Source organism: Platalea leucorodia (genome assembly GCF_965183815.1).
Source record: "Platalea leucorodia genome assembly, chromosome: 9".
In the NCBI taxonomy this organism is placed as follows: Eukaryota; Metazoa; Chordata; class Aves; order Pelecaniformes; family Threskiornithidae; genus Platalea; species Platalea leucorodia.
The window spans coordinates 31,217,550-31,244,077 of record NC_138831.1 but is presented as its reverse complement, the minus strand read 5'-3'; the positions used below and the strand labels follow the sequence as shown (position 1 = coordinate 31,244,077).

The 26,528-nt window shown below is 39.4% G+C and overlaps 2 protein-coding genes across 3 annotated transcripts in view; one reads left to right on the top strand and one right to left on the bottom strand.

The window, feature by feature from the left end:
- The window catches only part of TMEM266 (transmembrane protein 266), a gene marked incomplete at both ends in the record, with an annotated part of 61,800 nt that extends 56,049 nt beyond the window's left edge, over positions 1 to 5,751 (top strand). The window contains one exon of the mRNA XM_082321350.1: positions 5,159 to 5,751. Coding sequence (XP_082177476.1) covers positions 5,159 to 5,751 — 593 coding nt within the window. The remainder of the gene's footprint in view (positions 1 to 5,158) is intronic.
- A 622-nt stretch (positions 5,752 to 6,373) lies between these two features.
- ETFA (electron transfer flavoprotein subunit alpha) overlaps positions 6,374 to 26,528 on the bottom strand; it is a 32,450-nt gene continuing 12,295 nt past the window's right edge. Inside the window, exons 7-12 of one of the 2 annotated variants that reach the window (XM_082321631.1) lie at positions 25,410 to 25,511; positions 24,530 to 24,598; positions 23,381 to 23,463; positions 11,034 to 11,099; positions 7,375 to 7,455; positions 6,374 to 6,497 (exon numbers count right to left, since the gene is read on the bottom strand). In XM_082321631.1, coding sequence (XP_082177757.1) covers positions 6,459 to 6,497; positions 7,375 to 7,455; positions 11,034 to 11,099; positions 23,381 to 23,463; positions 24,530 to 24,598; positions 25,410 to 25,511 — 440 coding nt within the window. In that variant the 3' untranslated portion in view covers positions 6,374 to 6,458. The other variant, XM_082321632.1, reaches the window with a different exon arrangement.

Sequence of the window (26,528 nt, the reverse complement as noted above, 5' to 3'; positions counted from 1 at the left end):
CCTGGCAGGCGTCCCGCCGGCACCGAGGGCTCTCCGCACGCGGTCAGGGCGAGGCAGAGCCCGCTCCCCGGGTCTGCCGGGAGCTGGGGCTGGGGCCGAGGGGCCTGGCGGGGCTGGCGGGCACGGGCTGCCCGGCACAGAGCTGCCGTGGCTGGGAGGAGGCTGAAGAGGCATGCTTCAAAATGTCCTGGTAAGCCAGGCTGGGCGGGTGGGCGTGGACACGCACCCCCCCCTTACGGATATAAAATTATATATTTCATATATATATATATAAAGAGTGTGTGTGTGTGTAGGTATCATGTATTTTATATATATCCCCATATATATGCAGGGATATATAAGTAAAAAAGATGTGTGTGCATATACGTGTACACCTAATATATAGAAGATATGTATATATGCGTGTACACATATAATGTATTACGCTTATACCCCATATACACATCCTTATATATAGTATGTATACACACAGTGAAATATAGACATATAAAAAGATACATATATCTATATAACAATGTGTCTATGTATATACATAAGTAGTATATATATGTATGCATATAAATCTATAATATATTGTATATCCCACATATATACCCAAACTCAGATACACATATATATGTAAAAATATATACATGTTTGTACATATGTGTATCATATATTGTATATGTATCTCCAAACATAACATATATCCCCATATATATGAGAAGATTTATATACATATAAAGGTATGTGTGTGACTCTGTATATATATCAAGATATATGTATGTCTTTATATACATATAAAGATGTGTGTGAGAGGCTGTGTACATAGATATTTTATCTAAATACATATATTAAATATATAAAAATATATAAAGATATATGTAAAGGGTGGGGGGGTGTGAGAGAGGAGGAGAGATGGTCTCTGAATATATGTGTGTATATATATAGACATTAAAAATATTATTATTTATATATATATTTTTATATATATACACACACGGAGATATATACATATATACCGATGTATATATAACAAGAATAAATGAACATGTGTGTAAAAGTGTATGGTTGTAAATATATATATATATGTATAATGTATTATATATGTATATCCCTGTAGATACATCCCTACATTGATACACATGGGGAGATATTTATATGCGTATTAAAGATCTCTTCTGTTTTTTTCATATATATATATATATAAAAAAAAGATATGTGTGTGTGACTGTATATACATACATATTTTGTATGTATTCTGTATTATATAAAATATGAATGTGTGTATGTATAGGTATGATGTCTCATGTATATCCTCATGTATATCCCCATATATATATGTATATTAATGCATTTCAATATGTATAATGTGTATTACATATAATATGGGTATCTCTCTGTGTATGTATCATGTATAGGTATAATGTATCATATATCTATATCCTTGTATATCAGTTCCCCATATATATGTGTACACACACAGAGAAAAACAAAAAATAGGTATGTGTGTGCAAAAGTGGGGGGGGGGGGGGTTTATGCAAAAAATAGATAATTATATGTATTATTTTTAAAGGGGGTGTGAGAGAGACACTGTGTGTGTGTGTATATATATATTTTTAATCTGTATTATGTATTATTATTACATACAATCTGTATTATGTATATATTTTATATATAAACTATATGTGTGTGTGTATATACACATATAGGTACATGGTATTTTATATGTAGGTATATTGCTATACATCCCCCATGTATATACACATGTGTATGCAGACAGATATAAGGACAAAGATGTGTGTGTAGCTATGTAGGTATTTTATATATGTGTAAATATATGTAAAGATATATATATGTGGGCGGGTATGTGAGAGCCTGTGTATATACATATATAGTTTATATATTAGAAAATACATGAGTGTGTATATACACATATATTATGTATTATATAAATATATTAAAAATGTGTGTACATATATAGGTATAATGTATTATAAATGGGGACACTTAAACATGCAAACATTCTTTCTATAAATATGGATAAATGTATATGTAAAGATATGTATATGTGTATATAAAATCTGTATATGTGAGAGAGAGACTGTATCTATACACACATGAATTATATTTATTTATCAAAATATATGTGTGTACATATGGGTATACAGTATTATTCTTCTTATTTGTGTATATCCCTCTAAAGATGTATGAATCTATACATAGGTGTATGTATGTTTAAAAAGATAGATGAAAAGGAGGGGGAGGTGTGAGTGACCATGTCTGCATATAGATATATATACATATAATTTTATATATGTGTGTGTGTTCACGTATAGTTATAATGTATTATATATGTATATCCATATATATACATTCCCCGTGTGTGTGTATATATACACACACAAACAGCGAGCAATAACTATATATATAAAAATGGTAAGCATTATAAATACATTATATATAATTTATTATTACATATATTTTTATTATATATATTTTATATATAATATATATACACACATATATATTTTTCCCATATGTGTATGGATAAATCTATATATAAAGATTATGTGTATGTAAAATGGGGGGGGAGAGACTCTGTGTGTGTATATATATCTATGTATTATCTATAATATGTTTGTACAGGTATATGGTATTAGTTATAGATGTACAATTCTGTATATACATCCCTGTAATATACATGGAGATATGTAAAAAGGGGTGTGTGTATATATACATATATATAATTTTATGTATATATATATATTTATATATAAAAAAGCGGTATTGTATATAATATGGGGGGGTTGTGCGTGTGCACACGCTCAAGTATAGCTTTAATGTATTATATATGTAGATCATATATATATATTCCCTGTCTATGCATACAGAGTGAGAAATACATGTATTTTTTATATATATATTTTTTATATGTGTATATATATATATAAAGGGGTGTGTGTGTGAGAGAGAGCGAACGCGCATGTGTGTATACGCGTGTTTTCTATTTAAAGACAGATAATTCTATGTATTTAAAGGGGGACTATGTATTATATACTATATAAATGTATACTGTATTATATATGGGGCTCCTTATACACCTTCCCTTATCTATATGGATAATTCTATGTATAAATCCTATGTATGTATAAAATATGTGTGAGAGAGAAACTGTATATTATATACACACACATATATAGGTATATGATATTATTTATAGCTGTATATCCCTCTGTATTCATCCCTATTATACACATGGTGATGTATATAGAGATGTGTGTATCTATACGTGTGTGCATAGAGCTATATAAACAAAGGGGGGTGTGTTCATGTGTAGGTATATATCCTTTTTTTTTTTTAATGTCTCAGAGAAAAAAATATTTATATATAAAGGGGAGGGGTGTGTGTATTCTGTTTACCAATAGATAATTATATATATTTAAAGGGGCGACTGTGCTATAGAGAGTGTGTATACATAAAAAATGTATATCTATAGGTATAATGATGTATTATGTATAGGGCTCATATATACATACTCAGACATATATTGCCCATATCTGTAGGGATAAATCTATACGTAAAGATTATGTGTATATAAAACGAGGAGGGGTGGGGTGTGAGAGAGAGACTGCGTATATGCACCTATGTATTTTTATATAATAGTATGTGTGTGCATATATAATTTAAAAAGCTGTATAAATAAAGGGGAGGGTGTTCACATATAGGTATGATGTATTACATATGTATATCCCTATATATACAGTCCATGTGTGTATATAGACACACACACACACACATATATATTAAAAATAGTAGGGCGGTGTGTGTTTGTGGCCTGTTTTAACAGCAGATAATTACATGTGTTTAATGGGGGGACTATGTAGTGTATGTATCAAGAAGTCTGTGTGTACATATGTAGGCATAGTATATTACATATGCAGTTCCTTATACATACACACATGCATTCCCCATATCTATATGAATAAATCTATATATATAAAGGATGTGGTTTTGTGTGTGAGTGACTGTGTGTGCGCACACATATATAGAGAGGTGTATGGTATTAATTATTTATAGCTGTGTATGCCTCTATATACAGTCCCCTTATATATAAAAGCACGATATAACTAAAGAGGGGTGTTCATGTGTAAGTATCATTATGCATATTCCTCTCTCTCTATCCATTCCCCATCTATACAAACATAGAGAGAGATTTATATATTTATCTAGGAAAGGGTGTGTGTGTGTGTGAGTATTTGTGTTAGTGGGTTCCATTTGATGATAGGTAATTGTATGTATTTAAGGGGGGGGGGCTATGTACTATAGTGCATGTGTATCTATCTCAAATGGCTCTGTGTGTGTAGATATAGGTATAATGTATTATATATGGAGCTCCATACACACACATTTTTCCATATCGATATGGCCACATATAAAAATGTGTATGTGTGTGAGACTGTGTGTGTATTTACACACATATATAAAATATGTGTGTACACAATGTATATGATAGTTATATATTAATAGCCCTCTTTATACACCCTCATTGTGTACATGGATATATAAAAGATGTGTGTATCTAGACATAGGGATACATTTTTTTTTAAAGCCATATAAATAAAGCCTTTGAGGGTATGCAGGGATGTGTTCATGTATAGATTTTCATAGATGTATACTATGTTATATACATTCTTTCCCTCTTTTCATACACACACACACAGAGAACAATATACATATATTTATATATAAAGGGTGTGTGTAAAGTTAGATGTCATTGTAATGTAGACACACGTATTTTATATAATATGTACACATATCTGGAGAGATATGGTATTATTTATATGCCCATTTTATATATATATATATATAAAAATAAAAAAATGGAGATATCTCTCTCTCCATAAAGATGTGTGTATCTATATACATGTGTATATAAAAAAAAGCTATATAAACAGAGGGGATGTGTGGTACACATAGCTATTTTATATATGTATGAAATAAATCTATAGAAAGATCTCCAGGGGGTGTCACACACGCACACAAGCGAGGGCGCAGTGGTTTTGGAAAGGTGAGGGTTCCCCCCTCACTAACCCAGCGGCCCCAGGCCCATCGAGTGCTGGCTGGGGCCCCCCACCCGCCTGCGCCTTCAGCTGCCTCTCTGCTCTCTTCCCTGCAGACAGCGGCGTCCCCGAGGCAGCCATCTGTGTGGTCACCACCGCTGCCATTGACGTCCATCGCCCCAACATCTCTTCCGACCTCTTCACAGTGGAGGTGCCGATGCGCCTGGGCAGCACCGGGACGTCCGCCAGCATCACGTCGGGCAGTGCCTCGCGGTCGACCGTCAGCTCAGGCACCCAGGCCTGCAGCGAGAGCAGCCAGACGCTGGGCTCCTCCCCGGACTGCAGCACGGCCTGCGAGGATGCTGCAGAGGCTGGCGCCGACCCGCGGGCTGACCTCGCGCCCACCCGGCAGCGGGTGGCCCACGCCATGGTGCAGGAGCTGCTGTCGTCCCTGTCAGAAGAGGCCTGTCTGGCGCAGAAGGGGCTGGATCCTGTCAACCTGAAGCTGCCCAGCCCGGCGGGCTCAGCGGGGGCCAGCCCCGACCTGGGCCACCGGCTCAGCGTCTACAACCGCAGGAACCAGGAGAGCCTCAACGTCTTCCAGCTCAAGCCACTCATCGATTGCCCGCAGGGCGCCCCAATGATTGATGAGAAGTATGGGGCGCTGGGGCCCCCGGAGCCACGGCTGGGCAGGGTTCCTGAGGCATAGGGACAGCCTGGGGGAACAGGGACAGCTGTGGGGACACAGTGTGCTGGGTCTGAGGCTGCCACAGGCAAGGTGGCAGTGCTGGAGGCAACCCATGGCATCTCCTGCTGGGGCCAAGCCAGCATCGCCTCTGCCCACCAGTGCCCGGGGCACATGACGGACCTGCCCTGCCCCCAGCTCTGGGCCAGCTGGGACCTATGGTGTCCTCTGGGGCACAGTGGACCTTCCAGCAGCCTTAGGCCAACATGGACCCACAGTGCCTGGGGAGACAGACAGACCACAGACGTGTCCTGCTGCCAGCCTCGCAGTGCCTGGGAGCACCACGGACCTTCCACCACTCCAGGGCCAGCACAGACCCACGGTACCCGGGGCCAGGACAGAGCTGCTGGACAGCTTGGGCCCGGCTTGACCCTACCCGGGGCTGAGCGCAGCTGGGAGGGGAGCGGGGATGGGAATAAACACTGACAAACACGTGCTGCCTCCTGCCTCGTATCCCTCTTTGATTCCCTTTCCCTCTTTCCCTTCCTTCCTTCTCTTACCTGTCTTCCTTTTTTTCCACCCCACCACCACCACTCTATGTGCCAATTGCCCACCAAAAAACAAAAACACACCACCACCACAGTGACCCCACCTCTTTCCAGTAAAATCCTTTATTTGCCCTTATTCCCCACCCAACACCCCAGCTGCAGTGTGGGGTCCATCACCGTTCCTCACTTCTTCTTCAGGAGCTCCGTCATCTCTGGCACCGCCTGCAAACACCAGTGCCCGGGTAGTGCGTGCTCTCCCTCTGACCCCCCAAACTCTCCCTGTGCAGCACCCAGCCCCCCAGTTACACTCCCCACCCCTCATGCCCAGCACACCACTCCAGGGGCTGTGGGTCACCCCAGCTCACAGCACTCCCCACTCCTCTCCTGCTGAATAAAGCCGCTTAATTATTTAAGAGAGCTACATTTCCATTAGGTGGAAATAATGCATTCGTACAAAATTTATTAAGGAAATTGTCTACATGGTGTTTCTTCGGAATGTGACTTTGTCTCTGGCTTAGGAAAAGGCCCGTGCTCACCGCTGAGCCAGCGGGCATTAGTTCAGGAATGGCATTAAGCACTGGCAGAGTTTTCTGCCCATGCCTCTCTGCAGAGCCACTGCGAGCTCCTGCCGGTCACACGTGTGGACCCGCGCACAGGCGGCTCGCAGACGCGAGCCACGGGTACTCTGACACGGGCTGGCTCGCAGCTGTTTTCCCAGAGAGAACTGCAGGTTCCTCGTGGGCATCAGTAAGGCAGCAAGCCCAGGCAAAAATAAGAACGTCTCCTGCCAACTCTGCAGTTTTATACTTTATGAAGCTTAAAAATACATGTAAGCAGCTATGTGCAGTTATTTCTCAAAACGGTTCATATTCAGGAAACGAGCTGCAACTCCCCCTGCCCCAGCTCACATGATAGCTTCTACTTGCAGGGATTGAATTTTGAGCATGAAAATAAGGAAATCGTAAAGCGAATTCTTTAACAAAACAACCCAAAGCAAACACCCTCACACAGACATCTTTAACACTTAGTCGTTATATTATCTTAGCTATTGTTAGATCGCTGAACACACTCGTCCCGCGCATCTCCAAGTTAGCCTCACCTGAAATAAGTCTGCCACCAGGCCGTAGTCTGCCACTTGGAAAATTGGAGCTTCTGGATCCTTGTTAATAGCAACAATGGTCTGCAAGCAACAGTAAAGCACCATGTGAATAGATATGCATTGATTAACATCTAGATTACAGTGACAGGCCTTCTCTAGGAAACACGGGCTAAATTCTCTCCAAGCCCCTAGAAGCAGAAGATATGGATTGCAGCATTTAACAAACATTTTTCCTTTCCACCTCAAAAACAAGCAAGCAAAGAAAAACACCTGCCCACCCAAAACCCCTCCCTTCCCTGCTCATTGCATACATCGGGGCTATCCTTCCCAGCCGAAAAAGAGTCTAGAAAAAAAAATTACTACGAAAGATTATCTGCAAGATCTAAGCCGTACCATCACAGAAATAGAGGTAGCATTTAAAACAAGTACAATAAAGCCATGCCTAAAGGCCTCTGTACTGACTACGGGACATATAATTTAGTTTGTCACACAGTAGAAAAACCACAATTGAAATCCCAACGCAACAGGCCAGAAAATGTCTGTCTTGGCTTAAACTCTGCCATACAGGTAAACCATTCTGTAAATGGCTGTGACAGCTTCCAGCAAAATAAGTGTGGGTGTCCACATCAAAATCTACAACAGGATGGGGAGCACTCCATAAAGGACAGGAAAAAAATAAAAGACAACAGCTCGTAAAACGAGCCTTACACCAAGCAGGGGGTCTAAACCACAGCACTCTGATACTGCCTTTCTGCCTAAACGCTGCCAGCGTGCGCTCCGATTCGAGGCAACAAGGCTCCTCAGGGCAGCTCTACGCCAACAGTTACCTGAAACACTTACCTGCCGTTCCCAGGTAGCCACCGTTCCCGTGTCTCCGTTTTACTCCCTCCACTGAATGTCCAACAAAATTAATGGCTCAGCAGCATAGGCGGAGTGGCAGTAACTCAAAGATACAAGTTTGCAAATCCTGTGTTTTTAGGCCCACAGAAATGTTTTTTCTTCACAGGTCATTTGCATCCTGTGACTCACTCTACAGAAGGACCACACCCTACACACAAGAAGGCAGCACCTACAGCAGAGCCCAGCTGCTGCCCTGCAAGACCTGCAAGTATTCCAGTAACGCTTCCCCTGAAATATCTTTCCCAAAGTTTTATTGTTTTTATTTCAGTTAACCCCATTTGCAAATGCAAGCCTCCACTGACAATTCCACAGTGCGAGAAGCAAAACGCAGGCTGTGATACCTGAGGCTGTCAGCTCAATGAAGACTTTCTCTAGCTATCCTCTGCGGGCCTACCGTGCTTTGCAGAGCCATTCACGGGGGCATGAGGCCACGGGGGCTAACGCTGAGCGCCGGCTGAGGCCAGCAGTTGCTGACACCTTGGGGGCTGACAGCTCTCTCCTTATCACAAAAGTAACTGCTTACAAACTGCCTTAAGCTTTAGTTTGGCAGCCTAGCCCTTCCTCTGTCTCTATTAGCTGAAGCAACTTTTACTAAGATCTGGTTCTCTACCTCATCACTAAATCCAACTTTCCATGGTAAGAAGCAAAAGCATCACCTTGCTTGCAACAGAACTTTGCAAGTTGAATCTCTCAGAAAGAAAAGATACCGTAGCTACCTCATGAGGGAATTAAGAATAGGGAAAGAAAGCAGTGACAATTCTCCAGGTCTCCTCAAAAGCTGCATTTTCTACCTTGCTGTAAAAGGACAAATAAATTATACATTTCACTTGGTAGCAATCATCAGACTACTCTGGAAAACGTATCCTGAAGTGTTCACGATGCCAGATAATTCACAGTGCTGAGGGAGGATGAGGGACACTCCAGAGAGTTCCCATGGCTGCATAATTCTTTACGTTTGTAAAAATTGGATCTTTTCAGTAACTACAATGCCTATATATGCTTTGGCTAAAAGGAAAGCAGAACACATTTCAAATACAAGTAAGTAAAACTGATTTTTACAATAGACACATTTGTTTACACTAGAAGAACTACGATATATGGGAGAAATTAAACTGTTAAGTATGCATCTCATATCGACAAATTTCATCTGTCCGTATTTCCAAAGGAAGAACATCTCAAAATATCAAACATGGCATTGGAAAAGCCAAAAAAACCCAGAGGTTTTGCTGTTACAGTACAGGACAATATTGCTGCTCAATATTTTTACATCAAAGGAAATTCTGGCACTTAAAATACTAGGTTCCCAGTCTTGCTGGTAGTCTTAACTGAGATAAGGCAGGAGATAAATACAAACAGGGTCAGATCAAGTTTTAAGCAGCTTTAAATACACAGTTCTCAGTCAATGGCTGATACTAATCCCACCCGTCCATCTTCTCCCTCACCCAAAAGCACAGTTGGAGACTAAACGCCTGGAAACAAAGAGACTGTGGCCATCAGCTGCCAGCAGAGCCAGGGGAGCAAGGAGAGCTGTGGCAGTACTGCATCAGCGCTGCCCTCGCGGACTCCCGCTGCCTGGCCGCCCCTGTTGTCTCCCTGTTGCTGCACTGCGAGTAGAAGAGACTACAGCGACGCTGTTCCACTAAGACCAGTGAGAATACACTGCTACGGATACTATTACTCACACTTCTCAATAGCGACCTCCATCCCTGCCCATCGTTCATCCTTAATTTCTCATTTTGGTTGGGTTTTCTCCACTGTATCGACTAACGCTAACACCACTTGAGTCCCTGATTTTAGAAGGCTGAGACCTCATAAAGGGTGCTGTATTCCAATTCCTGCTTACGTGATTTTCCCCAAAAATGTTTAAATAATACATGCAAAAAGAGCTACACTGTAAGAAAGCACAGATCATCCTACCACACAGGCTGCCTTGTGAGGACAATTACCAGTCACATAAACGCACTAGTGTGTCACTGGTTAAACACAGGGATCTGCCTGTAAAGTTTTGCAAATCTTTCCCTCAATTTGATAAGCTATTCAAAGTTCTGAGTTTAGTTTCTGCCAGAAAGCATAAGTTTGTTCCCTGGAAATAAAAAAAAAAAAAAAAAAAATCCTTTTTCTAAAATTACTTGCGCAGAGGCAGGACAACCTACAGGTTTTGATGTTTGGCATTTGATAGTATGAGTCAGCAGGTAATTCTGCTCCTCTTGCCAAACACTGCACTGTGGACCAAACTGGCAATTCCAATGTTGGATTATTTGCTTTGGCAACTATTGAGTTAAACCTTTTAAAGTTTTACTGCCATTTTATAATAGGTTTCCATTTGAATGGCTAAATGCAGGAATGTCAGAGACATCTTTTACTTTATGGAATAGTAAGTTCATAATTCAAATTGCACATTGTTATGCATGAATTAATATGTCATACTCTGAAATAAAGGCAAATGGAACTATTGTATAGAATTCAAGCATATGTGTTTGTTTGTTTGTTTGTTTTTTTAAATAACCAAAGTCAATTAGCTGCTTCTACGTACCACTTTGGGTTGTAATGCAATGGTTTTTCTACTGTGTTAGATGTTTTGCCACGGTATCTTTTTTTGGCAAGGCTTAGAGGGCTAGCATGTTTTAAAGAAGCAGACAAACTGGCAATTTTAACATTAAAAATAACTGGAAAACTGGCTAGAGTACTGATGTAAAAGCAAGGAAGTCAACTCATTTCCTTCCTCAAAAATCTTTTCTAGCACATCCATCTTCATATACCTTGCTGTCTTTCATCCCAGCCAAGTGTTGGATTGCTCCAGATATTCCCACGGCAATATAAAGTTCCTAGAAGAAAACAAAAATGAGACATTTTTGGTACCCACTACATAGTTTCAGTAAGCTCTCACAAACCTTACTCAAAATCAATTCCATGCAGTAGTTTTTACATTACAGTAGTTTTCAATATTAAAGGCAGCTGATGACTGGTTCCCTTCCCCACTTGGGGATGCAATGGAACTGTAAAAGGAGAATCCCAAAGGAGCATCTGGCAAAGACAGAAGGGGGGGCAGGGGGAGAGAGATCTGCATCAAACATAAGACACTGCTCAGTTAGAAGACAGGGCAATCGGTGTTACCCACGGCCCTGGAGATTCCCAACACAAGCATTAAGCAAGATAACCTACAAATGGATAATGCAGTTGCCTAAAGAGAAAACCTAGGCTTGTTTTGTTTGAAGACTCTAGGATCCTTTAAATAAGACAGAATGCACAAAGCTGAAATTCAGGTGTTTAAACCTTTAAAAAGTTTCCTATATGGCAGGATAAAACATTTCAGATACTAAAGTGGGCTGGCGCACTATACACTTGTAGTGATAGTTTCTATTATTTACCCCAGCCCTCAATGTTCAGGTGCCCTAGAGCTTTTCTTCCCCCATTCCCTATCAACCCCTGCACAGAAGTGCTTCCCAGGTAGGTACCAACATGCAGTAGATCTTTACACTTTGGGGCTCCCAATCTAGCATCTCCAAAGAGACTTCTACTCAAAATAGATGAAAATTTATAGGCAAATAGATCTGTATCAACAGTTTTAGTTCACAGCAGCAAAGTGGGTTTTCTCCCTCGGGCTGAAAGTCATCCAGGCTATAATCTATCCAAACCCAAGTATATTTTCAGCTCTGTGACAGTTCTCCCACCACCACAAGTCCAAGCAGCATTCAGATCTGTACTGTTTAGCTGCCTAATTTTACAGAAGAAAAACAAAGTACTTTTCACCGACTCATTCAATAAGAGGAAACTAGTTAGGGGATCATCTGTCAAAACCAATTAGAAGATGATATTTATACATGCTTAGAAAAGATGCAACCTCAAACACTAACAGAATTTCTTTTTTAAAAATACCAAGGTTAGTCCGTATTTAAGAACACACGAATCTAATTAAAGAAATTATTTTTGGGGCCAGGGAGGGTAAGAGGGTCAAAAAAATCTTATCCCTGTGCAATTGAAGATGTGCATTACAGTTAAGTGGCTTTTAACATGACAGAACAAAGCACAGCTGTGGAACAGGCACAGACCTACAGAAGAGGCTGGCAAATGAAGGTGTTCAAATACAGAGCCCATGCAGACCGCTTTTTCCATACAGGCCTGAGAGTCATTATATCAATTAAAGAAAAAAAGATGATTGCTTTCTGATGTTTCTACAGCTACAGATTTCACCTATTACATTGGTTTTTAAATAGGAATAGATAAATAAAATTTATGAAGCTTTTCTACAAAAGCTATCCCCTGTAAAAATTGAAGGGGAGGGAAAACAGAGCAGGAACAAAGTATTTCCTATTAAAAAGGCCTGCTTTGAAATTGAAACACAGAATCTAGTCTATGCATTTCCACAAAAACACACAGCTGTTGAAGACACTCAGAAATTTCTTAGCCTCAATAGCCTTTTCCTGAGTAGATTACTATTGGAGGTCAATCTATTTTAACCACAGCTGCAATGTAATATAATATGTCCATATAAGAACTCATGGTAAGAACGCAATATTTTAATTATACCAAATAAAAGAACAGATGTTACAGAAGAAATTATTCTAAGATCATACAGTGTTTAATACAAGCTCTTTTTAAAATCACATTACTGTAATTTGATTTTTTTTTTTTAGAGCAATTCATTAAGTGCCAGTCATCTAGACTACATCAGTCTGTTTAACATTGTGAAGTTCAGTCTTTGGAAAGAATCCAGCTAACCAGGAGCCAGATGCCTATGAATATATTCTATTAAAATATCTAGAAAGACAAGGATGTTTCATTAGAAGGACATTTGTAAATCACCAGGCTTGTCTAAAAAGCCCTTTATTATGCATCTAAGCCATGCCCATCTAGGTTATGTGCTTTTGCCTTTCCGGCTAAGATAACTGGTCCATTCCGTAGACTGTAACACTTACAGTAGATCACCTCAGTAATGCTTTCATACATGTTTCTTATCAATAGTTCCATGCTGTAAAATAGATTTGACTGCTTCTATTCTATTCTACAATTTAGTAGGAGGGAAACAAAGGACCCACAAGGTCTGAATAGTAAAGATTCAGCACTGTTCCGTGTTCTCCAAGGAGAGAATTCAACTGGTCATCCAGAGAGGTCATAAAAGACTCAGAAACTCAGATCTCTGTTATTCTCAGGGTAATACCCTTGTTTTGATGTTTTCCCTGAAACCGTTAACTTCTATCATGCCTTTTGCTGAGCCCTATCATTTCTACTGTGTTAGCGTTCAAAGTCCTAAGTCGGGACCGTAGCCCCAAGCACAATGGAGTAAGTGAGGGAGGAAAACGGAAAGCAGACTGGTACCACAGAGCAGTGTCGCTTCCAACTGCGTTACGTGACATGCCTGCCATCGCAGCAGAGAGCACATTAAGGTCTGGAAGGAGATCTCGGTTCTTCAGAGCTCATCTATGCAGAGACCCACGCCAACGCAAAAAATGGCATGAATCAGAGTCTGGATCGCACCTCTCAGGTGCCAACAAAGATGGCTTTACACCAACTTCAAATTCCTGCCTTTTGGATTCCTGGAAGCTGCTCTAATTACTGCTGTCAGGGAGCTGATCCACAGCCTACAATTACAGGCACTTACATCAAAGTCCAGGACATGGAGTGGCATTTATCAACTCCCTGGTGCTTGTGCACAGGCACGTTTTCACTGAAGGCAGTGTGCCACGTGTGAATGGCGTAACAAAACAGCACACATTCTGTACCAAGGGGCTCAGTGCACTGTCTGATACAAATGAAGTCCCAAAAGCAATTAAAGTCACGGAAAGTGTAAGTTTTGGGAGCATAAGGGCATGGCATCAGATTAGACAATTGCCTTGCCTCACAGTAACTTAATTTCACACAGGAAATAATTACTGTACATACGTACAGCCATGCCACAAATCGTTATTTTTTTATGAAGTGGATAGTGGACATCAGCACAGGGGAAGGGACGCCAGAGAAGACGGCTAACGGTAAGGGCGAGCACCACGGAGGAAACACGCAGCACAGGAAGCTGAATGGCCTGAATAGCCTAAGATCGTACGAAGCAGAGGGCAGGGAGACACAATCAAGAAGTACTTAAATTAAAGATGTGCTAAGAAATGCTGTGCCCTAAAGAAAGGATTTGGTATGTCAGTAATGGGAACCTGCGAAGGTGGGAGCATCAGCACGTAACATTAGGCTTCTCACAAGGGCCGCAGCAGCAGCCAAAGATGATTCTGCCAGCAAAGTGGCACAAAGGCCAAGAGTGTTGTAATTTGTCCTGCCACACAAGATCCCACAAGATGCCAGTGGGGGCAGGACCCTGACAGAGACCTCAAAGTTTGTAAGCACAGATTTGCATCGAAACAACCCTAAAAAGAAATAAAACTCCAAGTCCCAAATTTATCCTATTCAAAGGCAAGATTCCAAATCAAGAATCCAACTTCTTATTTGCTATTTGAAGTATTAATCTAGCCTTGTATTGTTTTTTCAACAAACATGACCATGGTATGTCTTGTAGACAGCGCCATTGTATGCTAATCATTAAAATGAAAAAATCCCCCTTAGCCACCCCCTAAACTCCTAGTTCTGCTTTAAATGCACCCAACTTAGATATTAGCATCTACGGCAAGTCCATGAGACTTCACGTGCACGAATTTGCAGAACTGGCTCCAGAATCCATACAGCCAGTTACACACTGTTTGGATAAATGTCACAAGAGTGCTATATGTGGATGATTATAATTAACAATATACCAATACAGTTATTTTCCTGTGCATACCGACTCTTCCCATTATTTACAGAATAATTTGTGACATATAATATTACTTCATGTTTACTTATGAGAATATTTTAAAATGCCTTGGCGCAGTTAAGGTACATTTGCTTAAGAGAAGCACAAGAACAGTTTTTAGTGGCAACTTCCAGTGACTTTGAATGCTGCTATGAGAGACTACTGTGCATCCACAGGTGCGACGCAAGATGAGGTAGTTACTTTGCAAGCATGCCATCAGCTACTATTGATTTTCATGCCAATTTTTGAATTATGCTGAAAACCTTCAGTGTACATCACAATTTATCATCCTACCAGTGGCATGCTTTTAAACAGGCTAGTTTAATAAACCCCTTTGGCACACGGACTCTTTTTAAAGGCAGCTCAGATGTTTTATTTTCTTTGCAAGAGTGAAAGGACAATGAAATTAGAAAGAAATCTTTGTAATGCAAATTGCTTCATACAAGAGATTCCTTCCAATTACAAGCTATTAACCCAATAAAATATTTTCTGGCTTGACACTAGTTCATATATATTACACTGTATATCAAACAATTATCCACTACGTACTACTTTGATGCAGCTGAATATGTTCCATTCAAGAAGCACACATTACTAAACTATATCCCAACTACAGTTTCTTTTTCACTTTAAGAACCTTTGATCAGCCAAGCTATGTAATTACTCTTAAGCGTAGTTAGGGTGTCTGCTGGAGTGCAGGGCCATACAGCAATTTTTTTCGTCTCTCTAGGGAAAAGCACATCAATTGCTTTCAGCTAAATGCACTCACATATGAATATTTTAGTACAATTTAATGTTTCTGCACCAACCCCAAAGGAGCAGAGCATCAATTTGTGAACATAGTTTTCTTGGAGTTAAAAGCTACACTGGATAATGCAGGATGAAAGGGGTTGTCAATCCTTAGCTTTTTAGCAAGTCAGAGAAAGGTAGTCCGTAAATTCAGTCCCAGCTGCATACAAACAGCTCTCTAAAGTTTGCCACTATAAAGCTACTTTTCAACAACAGTGAATTATCAGAAGAGATATTCCAAAAACAATTTCCCAAGCACGGTCAGTTTTCCCAACATTATTCCCATCTGCTAGCTACCTAACTGCCTCAACCATTTATACAACGAAAAGCGCACCTGCTGCTCTGTTAATAAAACCCACAAACGTACTGTACAAATAACACACTCCTACAAAGAAGCTAGCTGAAGGTAGGAGAAACGAAGTAATGTACCATGTGTTTGAATACAGGAACGTTAGTATCTCAATACTCTCTTGTATGTGTAACAAACTAGGAAGTAATGAAGACCTTATCACTGATAGCAAGGAGTAGAACATTTTTAAAGTGAGTACAATCAAGATGACAGGAGTGACACTTCTCATGAAGCTAAGGGAATTAATTAGTTCATTCTGTTGTTAATAATTTTAGGTAAGAGCCAGAGAACAAAAAGGAACAGAAATACTGGAATAAAATATACCTTGTTTCACTTTCCCTATACTTCCCCACAAGAGAGTGAAGGGAAACAAAACTTAACAGATATGCTAACCTGAGCAAGCAAATGGTCCCTGTGAAAGTGATGGGAAGTAATACTGAAGAAGAGAGTTAGTATCCACTTATTACGCAATGAAACCATGAGTCACTCATGCATTTTAGAGAAAATAAACCCAGGCTAGGCGAAGTATTTGATTGCTTTGCCACTGAATACAAAGAAATACAAAATATAGGAATAATGTAAACAATGTGATATTGTCTTTCTCCCTTCCTGCCACTCCCAAAGCAAGAAGATGACTCCTAAGTGCTAAAAAGCTACTCGCTACAGTAAAAGGGAGTGCCTAGTAACATACTGGGGCATATACAAGCTCAGAAAGCGTCCCAGTCTATTGTAAAAGAAGCGGAGCAACAGGAATTCCACTGCTCTCTAGAAGACCATTCTGCACCTTCATGTATCTCTCTGCCAGGAGATGCTTCCTTGCCATTCAGCTTTCCTTTTTCTGCTTCTAATTTCATCACACTCCTGCATTTTCTACCTAATGTGACACCTTAAGTTGTTTCTGTTCTTCCATGGCTTTGGTGCCTTTCAACTGAACCAACATCTCACTCTTCAGCACCTCAACTAAAGCTGCACCTCTTTAACATGCCTCTTGTCTTGACATTATTACTGTCAATTCCTGACAGTTGTGAATCTGCCTCCCTCTTGAAGCTCCTGCAATCCCTTACATCCAGAGAGACCCTCTGGTATGAAATCGAAGCTTAAGCACTGAAGCTAAGGAGGACGGCAAGTTTACTCCTGGTGATCATATCAGAACTACACTGAATTCCCATCTGCCTTCCCCACCTGAGGTTTCTCAGCACATGCAATATCCAAATGCATCTGCCTTTTGTGCAATCATATCACATTTCTATAGCACAATCATCTAATCCAATGTCAATTATTTCTACATCATATATTTCCTAACTTCTGCCTTCCTGAGTTTTCCATCTCAGTTTCTTGTCACCTGTTAGTATTTTGTGCCCAATGTTGAAAGCGACAAGACAGCAGCAACTGAACACCTAAAACCACCCAAACAAACAAATAACCAAAACCTGAGTTCTGCCTGGCTGCGCTTTCCCTGCTGGATGAACTCTCTGTACTGTACCCTCCTCAAGAAGAAAACCTCACAATAAAGTCTGAGGTGGTGAAGGTGAGGCTTTTTAGCCGTGGTCCACCAATGGCTAACCCCGGATGGACACCTGGAGTCCTACAGCTGTGAAATACTGGTCTGGCCACGTCTTCCCTATTGCCAGCTAGGAAAACCTATACAGAAAGCTAAAGCAGTTACAGAACTGGACCCTGAAAGAACATGGACTTCAACAGATGAAAATAAAATAAATTTTAAAAGAGTGAAGTGAACATTTAAACTCTGAAGAGATTAAATTAGAAGGATGCTTTTCAGGCAGCAGCAGATCCTTCACAAGGTCAGAGGATAACAAAATAAACAGCCTAAAATGACACACACGTTCTGGAAGAAAAGCAACTCTCAGTGCCACTGAGTTTTTGTTTGTTTTCTGGGGGGAAGAAGTTGAGAGTGAGATAATCCCCGTACAACCCCATCTTCCTTCAAAAGCTAAAGGGAGAATATAATTAGAATAGAACACCAGGAAAAACTTGGGAGACCACGGGAACAATTTGGGTGTCCAAACATAGGTGCCTAGTGGCGTTGTAGGCAGCGTAGGATTTCCCACCTGAATCACAGATGCTGCTCCAGAAGGAAGTCTCCAGGTCCCACACAGCAACTACCAGCCCCGTGAATGTACTTTTTATACCCCAGATGGCTAAAACGGCATTAGACATCTATTTGTAAGCATTCAATCATCCCCTATGCGCCCCTTCCTCGCAAATCTGTACTGCAAAGGTCACAGTTCAGAAACTAACAGAAGCTACTTAAGGCTCATAGGAGTTGCTTTCCTTTTCTCACAACAAAATTTTTTGTTTAAATATTAGACAAATTACACAAGTTCATGAGAAAGATTACATACTTCTTTGTATGTTAGAAATGTTGCTAATTATACCTAGGGTAAGGAAAGCTAATATTGAACTAATAAATGAAGGATTCATGTTCCATTTATAAAAGATTTAACTAACGGAAACAAATTATTTACGTTCTTTCTTCTCCTCCCCCCTTTTGTTCTTGTTTGTTTCTTTTTTTTTCGTGAACAAGACAGAAAGAACTGGGAAGATTTTTACTGTGAAAACTAAAGCCCCTGACTATTTGAAATTTCTTATCTAAAAATAGCAGTTACTCTGGGGTGGTGGTGGGAGGCTTGATTTGTGCAGGGAATTTAGGATTTCCTAACTGGATATATTTAATTAGTACTTAACAGTAGGCACTCATGGGAAGGATATTTTTATCCAAAACCAACTAATTTGGACATTCTTACAGGGGCTTTTTTCTTAAACAGAAACTACATGCAGTGCTTGATCTGAGAACTGAATTTCATTTTTCTGCAGAACACCTGCATATAAGAAAGCATGGAAAACAACTGGCTTCTAATTTAAAAAACTACGCTCCTAAAATGGTTGTCACTGATTAAAGACATTGAATATACTAAATTACTTTTTTAGTTAGGAAGATAACATTTTCTATTTTAATGTATCCACTTATGCCTAAAAATTTCATTCCTTCCATCTCATCAAATAATACAAATCAGCCTTCTCTTTCATAAGACAGAATGTTCCAACAGGAGTGGCAACCACCTGAAATCAAGAGGTAAAAAAAGCTACTAACAGGAACAAAAATAATACACCAAAGATTTGAACAACTGGAATAAAATTATACAAAAGAAAAATTACCAAAGATCCAGTAAAAAAAAAATAAAACGCATGAATTTCAACATGAACAAAAGCTCGAAGTTTAGAGATCCAAGGCTATTTTGGAAGTGTAGATGAACTGTATAGAACTAATTCTCAAACAGAAAGAAGGTGAAATTTGTACTCCTTAATTAACTGCATTCTTTCATTACTTAAGTAAAATGAACGACAGCTGTTGCTTGACTGGCTGTTTGTTCATGTATTAATTCATCAGCATTTCAGGAAAGCTGCTGTGGCTGTGAGGTTCTCATGCCCTGTGATGCACTGTCTGGGCTGCACTCTTAAAAACTGAAGCCAGTCACAGAATTACTGAAGGATCAACGACCAAAATTACCCTTCCTTCACCAAATCCACAATCAAGGGCACAAAGGAAGAAATAAGCAGATCTTTTAGATTATTACCTTCTTACCCAGTGACAGCAGAGAGACACTCCCCAGCAGCCATACACAAAAAGCAGCAGCAGAAGCACCTCCCCTCCTCCTGAGCTTGTAACCAACTCTTCTCCCTCTGTAGTCTCAAAAATGACCCAATTCCAGAGTCCGTTAAAAACAACGCATTCCAATCCTCCACTGAGACTGGGCAAGAGACTATTAATAGAAGAGTAAGAGCATACACTAAGATACTTTCCCATCAGAAACTAACAGCTGCACAGAAGAGCAAGTATGTCTCAAACTCCAACGGTTTCTTGTATCCAAGATTCTTTCCCTGCTTAAAACCCACCCGCCCAGGAGGGCACGCACCATGTCAACTGGAGTTCACAACTAAACACAAAACTCAGGTCTCAGCTAATATAACTAACCAATGTCCAAAGCCGCTTTGCCGTTTCCCAGATAAAACGTCATGAGCTCTCCCTGAACTAGTGACATCAAGCATACCTCAACAGGAGAGAAAGCAGTCAGCTAGAGGAATGGCCAGGATAATCTTGATCTGATCAAGAAAGTTCAGTTCTACTCCTTTTTTAAGTGAACTCTTATCTTCCACTGCACAGAATAATTTTCTAGCTAAAGTACCAAAAAGACTGTGAAGTAGAATTAGGAATGTGAAGTTAAGAATTTGCAGCTTTAAACTGCCTCATATTTAAGATACCTATCCGGCACACTGAGAAATTAATTCCTCTAGTCAGCAACTCTGAGGGCTTAGTATCAATTCAACTTGCACTTTCATTACGATTAACATAAAATATTTCCTATACTTCTAAGCCACTGTATGCTGTCCTTGCATTTATTTTAAGATCCAGAAGAAATATTTGAACAATTTTAAAGAAGGAGCATATAATTTTCAGTACACTGCATAAGTCGCTACTTAATAAATATTTGTGAAGAAGGGAGATGAGAGAGAAATGCATCAATCTGCTGACAAAAAGATGTAGCACCATGCAATTGCGCCAGTTAGGATCGTTTATTGACACAATAGTTAAACATTCATTAGTCAGTCCTGACTGACTAACGGCTATTTTAACAATCCTCTAGAAGATGAAAATGATGACACTGATGTGATCCTATGATGTGGCTGTATGTTCCTATGACTTTCACATGTTGCTATGAGCCATCTGTGGCAAGTTCTAGCACTATATCTTCATCAAAAAGTAGCCTTTTTTGTTTCAACATAATTGTTTATATGCCCTTGACTCTGGAAAGAAGGTTCATCATTGAGCCTTGAGACACACAAACCACAGCTGAGCTGTCTTCAGATTAGCATTTTCCACTTCACTAATGGATATTTGGGTACTGAGGAACGACAGATTGTCAGTGTCGTCTCATGCCCTTTCAAAATACGCAGTTAAATGAGACTCAGCTTACTCCCTGGTTTTCAAAGGTTTGGGTTCACAACAACTAACTAAAGATTGCCTCCTTGTGTCAGCCAACTCCACCTTCTTTGGAACCTGCAATTTCCATGTATGTTGCAGTTGCACCTCCTGAATTAGTGTTGATTAGCTTGCCGAGACCTATAGCTGCCATACGTTGGACCTTATGCCTACCGTGTGACCAAAAGAAAGTGCATTATATTTAAATACAAATATCCCCTTAGCAAAGAGGAAGTATTACACTGGGGGCTACAGCTGTCCTGCACTATGTCCAAAAAAATAACAATTACATAGTACGCACAAAAGAAAGACACCATCAGAAGGAAGTGTGAGGGGTTGCGTTTATAATCTGTAAAGCCTCACAATTTCCTTGCATAGCAGAGGTTAATATCACTGCTATCAAGATTTTGGAAAGACATAATATGCAACCAGGTGGACCTTAAGTCTTATCAAGAAGTCTATTGCTCAGAAGCTGGTTTTTGTAGCAGTAGGTTATGCTCCATGTTTCTGAAGTATGATAACAAATCCTCTATTTTTGAAGGATACAGAGCGTTAAAATAATCTCCTATGAATGGGCTTTTAAATTTCAGAAGGGGGAAAAAAAACCAACTTTGAAAGTGTCATTCTTAAACATCAAGAGTGTCTATAATTCAAAGTAGATCTTTTATCCCCTTGCATGAATTCATCAGAAGACAATGAGGCCTGCCCCAAGCATCTGTAGCAGTAGGTTATCCTATAGATTTACAGGTTAAACATTAGCGTGCCTAGAAACAGCTCCGGGGCTACCATCATCAGGCCTCTGATGAAGACTAAAAAAAAAAAAAAAGCAGCAAACATCCCTATCCACATTTCAAGACGGAAGAACTCAGAAGCATGAAATACCTTGTTCAAGAAAACCCAGCAGGCAGAACTGACAACAGACTCCAGGAATCACAAGTTCCTGTCTTTGACATCTTTAAGCACTGCTCTGTCCTGCTGGATGTATTACTGGAAAAATAATGTTCATGGTTTGAAGTTCTTGAATTTGCAGCTCTTAATGGTACAAAGGCAAAACATTTCAGATCCCACCAAGGCTTTGGACAAGTACAGCTTTTTAGTATTATTTAAATTATTGTGATTTGGTAAATGCAGCATTTGAAATATGACAAGTTTCTCTAAGTTCCAGCTCACCTTCCCTTTCTTGTCTCATTAAACTATTAACAAGTAAAAAGTTGCTCTTTGGTGCCTTCTGTTGCCATACACACTCATCAAAGAGAACTGCTTACTGAAAGGCTAAATGTTTACTCAATTATGTTGCTCAAAGTGTACATCTGACAGATGGTCATACCTGCCCATGTTCTTAGTCACAATGCCCTACTCATGTCCACGATCATTGCATCTCAGTACTGGCTAGCGCACATTCTACCCCACACTGAGATAAGCTACATTTGTATCTTCTTATTTAGAAATGTTCAAGTGTACTTTATCTGTCTACCACTTTCCCCAGGTCATAAGGAACAATGAAAGCAATCTCAGACTTCTACATGACAGAAAGGCTCCCCCCTAGATCCAAAAAGACACAGGAATAGAAATCAGTCCCCTGTGATATCAGGGTGCACAGCAGAAAAGATGTGCAGCAGGTTATTTCCCAACATTAAGCCACTCATTAGAGTATGCCCTTCTTGGTATTTCCCTCTACAGCAGCCAGCCCGTAGATTATTTCTCTCTTAAGTTTCTTTCATCTCTCACAAAAATTTTGCTTAGAATGTTATGCAATAATCCAATTACAGTTACCAAAACTTTTAAAAAGATCATCACCTGTAAAAAACCCAAAAAACACACTTCCCAGAGATCAAGCCACATGTCAATATAATTTCAAGTTTACGTTGGCAATGACATCTTTTAGCATATCAATGATGGCTGTTAGAAAATTTTAAAAGGTTCAGCACAGGCAACTATGAAAAAATCCAGCATGCAAAACCTCTGACAAAACTGTCCGCAGAACACTTCCGATTGACCCAAAGTAGAGATTTACATCCCAGCTTGCTGCTGTAGTTTTGCAAACGCATGGTCCAGTGACAATATCACAATGAGCACACTAAGATTTTCCTGTTAGGCTTAGTATCAAGACTTAGTGCATTTCTAAGCACCTGCTTTGAAGGAAAATGCATGCTAGAAAACATCACAGCTCTTTTATGAAAGATACTTCCATACTTACTGGTGCTACTATTTTGCCCGTCTGTCCAACTTGCATGTCATTAGGAACAAAGCCAGCATCAACAGCTGCACGGGAAGCTCCAACTAGTTGAAAGAAAATATTTCCAGTGTTTTCTTTTAAAATATTAGCAAGCCAAATTTCTATCACCATAAAAGCACGTGTATTTTACTGAAGAGACCCACACTCTAAGGGCATGTATTTAGAAACTTCCTTCTTAAAAGCTCTTATAGTAATCCCTCTCTATACCACTGGCTGAAACTTCCAAATACTAAGTGCTAATGCACTTCATAAGCAACAGGAAATCCTTACTCCCAGCACCAAAGGGCCATATATTTAAAACCAAGGATTTCAGTCTGGCAGATTTCCATTATTTTCTCTTGTTGCTTTGTCGAAAGAGGATTTTCCCATAAATGCCTTCCCATAATGTTCCTCCAAGTTTGAACAGAACACATGTGCTATCTTACATTGCTGTGGAGCTCAAAAGTCAGGCATAGTAAAGCAAAATATCAAAGTAAACTTGAAAATGCCGCATGGACATTTAGTTAGTGAAGCCATCAATTTAAAAAAAAAAAGCCATTCATGTAAAACTATGAATATATTATTACATGTGAAATCTAAAACAAATGTAGTTAAAATGTTAATGCAAACAGTTCCTCCTCCTCCCCCAACCTTTACTTGAAATATTTTGCTGAAACACTGTACATGGTCAGTTTTGTCCTGTTAATACAAAAGCATAACAAAAAGACTCAAACTACAAGAACTGTGAAAAGGATTCTGTAAAGGAGTGGTATATAAGGATGTATGAAGAAAATATCAGCTCTTCAAAGTGAGCTAAGACCATTTTTTAATTTATACAACTCCACTTTTTCTTTGTGAGCTTGTGGAGATTTGCAAAGGACAGAGAATATTACAGTTTAGTATCTTGCTTTATACATGGGCATTTAAATACACAGTTGATCACCGGGACAAGACAAAACTTCATCTACAACTAAACTAACAGGATTTTAAGAATTTATTTGATAGAGACATGAAAATAAAAGACTTAAGATGAACATTGTTTTTAATGTGACCTTTTTAAATATTTAAACCATATTAAACAATATTTAAATATTTAACCAGGGTTAAAAAAAGGGAGGAAAACAAGTTTACCTGCAGCATGCAATTGATCTGCAAGATCATATAACAACTTAAAATTTTCACCGCTCTTCAAGCCTCTCCCTTAAAAGTTAAGAACAAAAAAAGATAAAGAAAGAACATAATATGCCTTAAGATTTTTTTTTTATTGCCTACATAAACTTTCTGTATGAATATTTGCATTTGCAAAGGCACAAATATACGCTTGCATAGGGTATTTTTGAATATATTACTAAATAGTATTTAATATTTGGAGATTTAGCTTTTGTCTTTGTGATTAGTATTATTATTTCATATGTATAAACCAACACCACTCTGTCTAGTTTACTTCCTGCACACAGTACCATCAGGATCATTCGCTGAAATCAGGGAAACAGGCTTTTTTTTTTTTACTAATTTGTGCTCCCTCTGCTGGCTTTAGGTACGAAACTCTGTAGGGGGATAACTAAGGAATAAGTTTTTAGCCATAGGCATACAGTAAAAATCACAGCCCATCACTTTATACCTGCAGAGCAGAATACAAATATAATGATTTTTTTAAACCATTAAAGCCATTACATAATAATGTTTGGACTGCCTGTAACGATTAGCAATAATTTTTAACATGACAGATTTGGATCTAAAAACACTTCACATTGCTATTATTTTAAAGGGACCCACCAAATATGACAATGTTCTTAAAAAGCCTACTAGCATATGTTAAACTCATGTTTTGTCTCTTCATGAAACATACATGTTGGGTGCATTCCCACTGGCCCCTATGCGTATTTCGTAATTACATCATAATATTTTTTTTCAATGTATCACATTATACTGTTCTGCTACAAATATTATTTAATCGAGACGTACCATTACTTAAATGCAACGTAACACAGTTTTAGTATTATCTACTTACCACCTGATACAACCACTTTTGCACTAGTAAGCTCTGGTCGATCGCTTTTTGTCAACTTCTGCTCAATCCATTCAGATAAACCAACAGGCGGTGGAGGGGTTACTGCATTCATCAGATGAATAAAAACATCCGCAAGAAAAAGGATAAAGCATGTATTCTCAACCTTTTAAATTTGAGCTTAAACTTAATGCAAAAGTTAATTCTATAACCAATTATACTACAAGCTTTTAACTACTACCAGTGATTGCTCTGAGTTACAAGGCTCTTTCATTAGTCGTGTTTAAGTAACATATAGTAAAAGCTGCACTAAAACGAAAGTCTGTTGTATAACTAATAGACTGATATCAACCCAGCATAAGTGTGGTTCTTACTAAGACAGGCAAACAAGACAATTAAGTAGTGCAATGACAGTGCAATATGCTAATCTTAAGTATCAAGTAGCTTTTGTTTCCCAACAACCACAGACGTTAGCAAATACTGAATGGTTCAGGGGCAGGTACTAAGCCACCCAGAAAAATATGAGGACTGAGACACGCACACATGCAGCACATTACTAATGATTGCCTCCGCTGGATCTACAGCACAGTCACAAAAAGGCCCACAGCGAAAAACAGCAGAGGTGATCAAACACTGGAACAGGTTGCCCCGAGTGGTTGTGAAGTCTCCATCTGTGGAGATACTCAAAGCCTGACTGGACACAGTCCTGGCCAACCTGCCCTAGGCGGGTTGGACTAGATCATCTCAACAGGTCCCTTCCAACCTCAACTATTTTGTGATTCTGTGGCTGGATTTCTCTATTATCAAAGCTGTACTGGCTTCATTAAAATAATAATTTAAACTGATGTAGTTAAAACTGATCTAAAACAACAACTGGGTATTCTCAAATCAATTTAAACTGCTACTAATTTAGCTAGACACTGTAATGACCTATCTCAATTGAAATACGACTGATTAAACCAAAACTGTGGATAGCCAGCCACTTTTATTTTTGCTCAATCTTGCTTTGAAAACCAATCTGGCTATTCAAACAGCTGTAACTTTAAATAAGGAAAAGTTTCAAGATTGTGGTGGCAGAGGTTTAAGCAGTGAGTGAAACAGGCAGAGATTTCAGCACAGATA